The sequence below is a fragment of the Pterocles gutturalis genome, unplaced genomic scaffold (assembly GCF_000699245.1).
Source record: "Pterocles gutturalis isolate BGI_N339 unplaced genomic scaffold, ASM69924v1 scaffold181, whole genome shotgun sequence".
NCBI lineage: Eukaryota > Metazoa > Chordata > Aves > Pterocliformes > Pteroclidae > Pterocles > Pterocles gutturalis.
The window spans coordinates 133,002-139,227 of record NW_010097435.1 but is presented as its reverse complement, the minus strand read 5'-3'; the positions used below and the strand labels follow the sequence as shown (position 1 = coordinate 139,227).

Genomic DNA, 6,226 nt, shown 5'->3' with positions numbered 1-6,226 from the left:
TTCCTCATCGTCTTCACCATCGTGGGCAACGTGCTGGTGGTGATAGCGGTGCTCACCAGCCGGGCGCTGAGAGCCCCCCAGAACCTCTTCCTGGTGTCCCTGGCCAGCGCGGACATCCTGGTGGCTACCCTGGTCATGCCTTTCTCCTTAGCCAACGAGCTGATGAATTACTGGTACTTCGGCAAGACGTGGTGTAACATTTACCTGGCGCTGGACGTGTTCTTCTGCACCTCCTCCATCGTCCACCTGTGCGCCATCAGCCTCGACAGGTATTGGTCAGTCACGCAGGCGGTGGAGTACAACCTCAAACGGACACCTCGGCGGATCAAGGCCATCATCGTCACTGTCTGGCTCATTTCAGCTGTCATCTCCTTCCCACCATTGATCTCTATGTACTGGGACCCTGAAGGAGATGGCTTTCCCCAGTGCAAGCTCAATGATGAGACGTGGTACATCCTTTCTTCTTGCATTGGCTCCTTCTTTGCCCCCTGCCTCATCATGGTTTTGGTCTATATCCGAATCTACCGCGTGGCCAAGCTAAGGACCAGGACCCTCTCTGAGAAGCGTACGATGCCAGAGGGGTCTTCCCAGACTGAGAATGGCTTGAGCCGCGCTGCTGGGGGCTGCACGTCCCTGAGGATGCAGCTGGGAGAGAATGGACATTACTCAGTGCACCACTGGCGCAAAGCTTCTGAGCTGGAGGACATTGAGCTGGAGGAGAGCAGCACCTCAGAGAGTAGACGGAGGCGGAGCCGGGAGGAGCATCCCCGCAAAAGCAGCAAGAGCCAGTCCTTCTCCTACTCATATTCTTCCAAGCACTCTAGTGGCCGTCTGTCCCGCTCTAGCAATCGATCCATGCAGCTCTTCTCATATCGCCGTCGCCGGAAGCGTAGCAGCATCTGCCGTAAGAAAGTCACCCAGGCCCGGGAGAAACGCTTCACTTTTGTGCTGGCCGTGGTCATGGGGGTCTTTGTAGTTTGCTGGTTCCCTTTCTTCTTCAGCTACAGCCTCTATGGTATTTGCCGGGAGGCGTGTGAGGTCCCTGAGACTCTCTTCAAGTTCTTCTTCTGGATTGGGTATTGCAATAGCTCCCTCAACCCAGTCATTTACACCATCTTCAACCAGGACTTCCGCAGGTCCTTTAAACACATTCTCTTTAAGAAGAAGAAGAAGAACTTCCGGCATTGAGCTGAACGGATGGATTTGCCTTGAGCAGGAGTGGAGTTAAAAGAGAAGGAGAAGGCTCTATGCTGAAAAAGAAGGGAGGGAAGAGAGCATGGGGTTTGGGCTTAGAGAGAAGAGGGCTTGCCCCCTCAGTGGTGCAGAGTGGTGGTGTGGGGTACGGGGGTGGTGTTGGGGAGGCTGAGGGCATTCACCGTGGTGTAGAATGGTGACATGGTCCTGGAGGAGTGGTACTGGAGTGCGGATGGGTAAATGGGGAGGGGACTGATTGTCTTTCAACCCCAACGGAGGGCATAGGGAGTCCGCAGAGGAAAACGGGCTACGATATTGAGTTTGGGAGCCAGTGAGCTTTCGTGAGCTCTGTAATTTAGTGGGAAAACAAGCATAGACATCAAGAGGAAAGGATTAAGTGGCAGTGGTGGTGGAGATTTGAGTGTTTATAAATAGAGCAGCTGGGGCCTGTGGTGGGCTAGTCCCAGCAAGTAATTGGCCTTTACTGCTTATGTGGGGAAAGTAAGTGCAAAGTACCAGGCACTGACAGTCTTTTGAGTTATGAAAAGATTTAAATGTTTGCCAAAACAACCCTAAAGAACAATCCAAACTCTTTTCTAAATAAACCTTTGTACTGTTAAAACCTTCTGAATGATGATTTTACACAGGGCTTAAGTCAAACAGAAAGCACGGGATTTTCTTTTTCTTTGGAGGGGTCTTTGCATATAGAGCTGGATGGGAGGTGTTTTTCCTCTCTTCCCATGATTTTTGGTTTGTCAGTGAGACAAACCTGGGAGTTTTGCGTGTTTTCAGGAAATATGAGGTAGAACACATGCACCCCATGACTTTATTTCCTTCTGTGGATTGCCAGGCAGTAAGTTCCTGCACCATCCCTCTCAGATGAGTAGCCTTAGCACCTCTCTGTCCTGACTCAGGTAGTGGGGTGGGGGGAAGAAAAAAAAAAAAAACCAAAACAAAAACCCCACAACAAACCACTGGTGAACTCAACTAACGTTTTCTGTGTTAAAAGTCAGATTTCCAACCAGCTCGACCTGCATGTGCCCTAGGGAACTTTTTTTCCCTCTTTTTAGGTCCCCTTCAAAAGGCTTATCTCAGGGGCTGGATGTGTGCTGCTCATTTTCAGACAGGCAGTTTGAGGCAGTCTGCTATGCAGATTTTCAGAAGAAGAGCAATTACCATACCACTAAGGTCTTTAAATCCTTTGTATTTACAGTCTTAGAGCAACTAAATCCTTTGTTTTGGTTTTGGTTGTTGTTTTTTTTTTTTTTTAATGAGAAGCATACATTGCAGATTGTCAGTGGTGTGTGTGAACAAATCTCAAAAGAAGGTGCAGCTGTTCCAAGCCTTTAATATTAATGCTGCTTTCTTTCCCTTTTCCTGTTTGCATTTCTAGTTTATGATTTCAGAGGGTTTTCGTTGTCAGGAGGGGAGGGAAGAGGGGAGAAGAGTTTGAATAGTTATTAAAGCAAACTGTATTTCCCATGGGTTTATAAAATGTCATAAACTAAAATGAAGAGAATGAGAGACAGGAACTGGTGTCTGTACATTTGCCACTGAATGCATACCGAGTGTAAAACTCAGGTCAACGTTTACATCCCCTCCTCAGCTGTGCTGCTGAAAGGTGTGTATTCTGTTTGTGGGGTAAATACTGCTCCGTTTTATGTGTATCACTCCTTCCATAGGCAGCAGGATTTGGGATCTGCCTCAAATGAACCTTTCCATAGTAAACAGCTCTTTGAAAAATAGAATGAAATCTCTTCTTATATGACAGGCTTCTTGAAACAGCTAAATTGAATCTATACCTGAGAATCATTAGATATGTCCTTCTTTATCCCTCTGTTCTGTCTCAACGGTGCCTGTAGCCTCTCTTCTGTTGAAATCTCTGTGGCATAAGGAGAAATTGTAGAGCAGTCACTTTATTTCATCAGTTTTTCATAATAAGCAGTTGGTTCACTTAGCCCTGGAAAAGGAGGTTGTCAGTGGCTAAGATTCTGGTGTTAATTCAGTAGACAATTTAACTTCAGGGACAACTCGAGTTCTGGTGAAGTAAGGATCAGATGATTGATTGCACTAAATGCATTAGAAGTTTGCCTGATTTCACTAAAGAAACAACTGACATATATTCAAAGTCTTAAGTCCATAATTTACTGGATCCTTTCTTGAAATAAGGCTTGGGGTTGTGAAAAGATTTGAGCTTTGTTTAAACATCAGCACTTGAAGAAAGGATGTTAAGACTTATTTTCAGGAGCATCCCTTTGTAAATAACAATAGTTTGGTACAAGTACTTACTTGAGACAGATAAGTATGAGAAAAAATAGCAGCCAAGAGGAGGAAATTACAAGCCATTTTCTCTTTTGCAAAATAAAGAATTCTTTTTAAAGTTACATCGAGAAGAGCTGAAACAAGATCATATTATTTGTAGGCAATGATGTAGCTAAAATTTTGGGGTTGTTTAATCTGAAGAAACTGTGTAATTGCCAGAGCAACCAAAGCAACGTATGGTACATAGCTACTACCTCTGAGCTACTGGCCAGCTTCATTAGAGATGCTCATTCCTACCAAGATGAAGGTGTGCTTTTGTCGCTTAATGCTCGGTCAGAGTGGTTTCCCAGCCTGCAGACGCACAGGACTTTCACTGTTGCACTGCTTTTGAAATGATATTTGTTGCCTGTGAACACAATCCTTCCCCTTTGTTTTTCCTTGTAGAATTCAAGGAGTCTAAGGAAATGAAATTTAGTTGACAGTCAGATTTTAGTGGAGGTGAAGTATATATGAAATGACTGATGTGCCTTAAAATAATGTCTTCGCTATAAAATTATTCTGTGGTCATTATAAATGTAAAGGAAATAATGCTTCTGTTTTTGCTTTGCATTTCCAAGTGTCTAAAAGGGATTGATGCAGATACTGAATATCTATGTGCAGCAGCATACTTAAAAACAGGGCATTTTCTATGGTTTTAATTTATTTCTCATCACAGTTACTCATCTGATTTAATGCCTTGAGAGGATCTAATTTCTTCTGAACTAGATAAAATTAATATTCATCAATAAAGATGTACAGTATACACCCCTTTTAAGTGCATTTCCCTCTAAATTAGTGAATACAGAAGATTTCTATAAAAATTGTTTTTAATGTAACTACCAAATGTGCTTCAAGGAAGTAAAATGGGGCTGATATTTTTTTTTATTACAGTGTTCTCTTATTACTTGTAATAACTGAAGACTGGAATTCGTTTGTAACATATTATGTGGTGTTAACTTTTCATAAAAAGTTATCAGCTCTGCTACTCACACTGTGATTATGGTTCCACTGTAAGCTGACTAATAGCATACTGGGAAAAAAATAGTCAATGCAGCTTTTTGCTTAAGAAAAAAGGGAGAAGATATTTTGTGTTTCAAATGTGTCCAGTTGTGTCTTTGATCACCTCTAATGAGATGGTTGAAACACTCACTTGTTACTGTTGTGGAAGAACAAAATGTTACTATGAGGTCATATTGATTTTAACAACAAGCACCTGATCTTTAACTATTCCTTTGCTCATTTCGCCATAAAGAAATTTTTCTGTCAGTCTAAAATGGGAAGTTAATGTTTTATTTTTGAAACTAATTTTCTGAACAGTAACACTATTGGTTCGTTGTTGAAATATCGAACAGTACAACTGAGCTGGGACAGGACCTCAGTGCTGCTGCCCTCCAGCCCTCTTCTGTGGGAGCTTTGCATGAGCGAGAACTGCAGAATGAGCCTCTTCAAGGCTTAGGGCAGATGGAAGGGGCCTTATATATAGGAGATTTGACAGGATCATAGCTTTAAATCATTGTCTAAAATAAGAATCAGGCCCTTGTTGTTCTGTGTGGTCTCTGTTCAGAAAAGTCGTGTTGCTCCAAGAGTCCTGGCAATTTCTGAGTAGTAGAGTGTGAGCAACTTTGCCTGCATTGAGCTATATCACCCGTTGTGTGTAATCCTAGAAAACTTCAGCGGCATTTACTTGTGAATGCTGGAACTACTCAGTGTGGGCAAGGCTGTTATGAACTTCCTTAGACATTGCCCCTTTTTCAGAAAAGGTGCCTGAGGAACGCAAGCAAACATTAGCGCACAAACGTACAAGAACTGAAAGAAAGGAATCCACTCTGCTTAACTTTGGCTATTGTTCAAACCCATAGAATCTGTGGGTCGAGGGTTTTTGACTACATAACCAGAGCAAGAAGCCGTACTGTATATTTTCAGTATAAGCTGTATGAAGAGCATTATATTATTGCATCTGTTTTTTGAGAAGAAAACTGTTAGTCTCTTTCTTGGTCTATGGGAGCTGGCATCTGAGAAGTGTAAGGATTTTGTAGGAAATGTTTGTAACAACATGCAGTTCAGGAGAATCTTCTAACCTTAAACTATGACTACAGTCACGAAGGAGAGAATACCTACAAGCTGTGTAACGTGAAGGTCAGATGCTGTCTGTGAGTTTGTTTTCATAGTTGTTCATTGTGACCTTGTTGGTGAGCAGAAGGCAGCTAGATGCTTCAGAGGAAAAGCTCTAACTTGGGGGGGGGGGGCACTGCATGAGGAAATTACTACCCACAACACTGGAGCAATTAATATCTTCTTACTTTCTTTACACTGTAGACAAGTACAGTCCTGCAATTTGCCTTTTTTGTTGCACAGTAGCAAATGTTAATTTGCCTCCTAAATCTGTGGGTCAACTCGGCCATACAGAAGATGACACAAGAGAAGGTAGGGATAAGAGATTGCGCAGTTCAGCAAGCTTCTTTGTCCTTGAAATTAAGCCAAAAATACAGTTTGGCACTTGGACCCAAATGGCCATGTAGCATCAATTATGCTACACTGAATGTAGTCTAGTTTTAGCAAAAAAGTCAGTTTGTATTATACATCCTGCAGATCTCTGTTTCAGGACAGAAATGGGAGAGTCTGACACTTAAGGCATGTGAGAAAAAATCAGCAGTCTGAACGGTCATGCATGTATTGTGAAATTTCCCAGGATCCCATTCTGATAACTAAGCTGACTTTAATTTTTTGGTTT

At 42.8% G+C, this 6,226-nt stretch overlaps 1 protein-coding gene across 1 annotated transcript; it reads left to right on the top strand.

Moving 5' to 3' along the window:
* Positions 1 to 3: 3 nt before the first annotated feature.
* Positions 4 to 1,490, top strand: ADRA2C (adrenoceptor alpha 2C; the record flags this gene model as incomplete). The annotated part of the gene is made up of 1 exon (XM_010086787.1): positions 4 to 1,490. A coding segment is annotated over one exon (1,185 nt), but the record flags the coding sequence as incomplete, so codon positions are not given.
* Between the last annotated feature and the right edge of the window lie 4,736 nt (positions 1,491 to 6,226).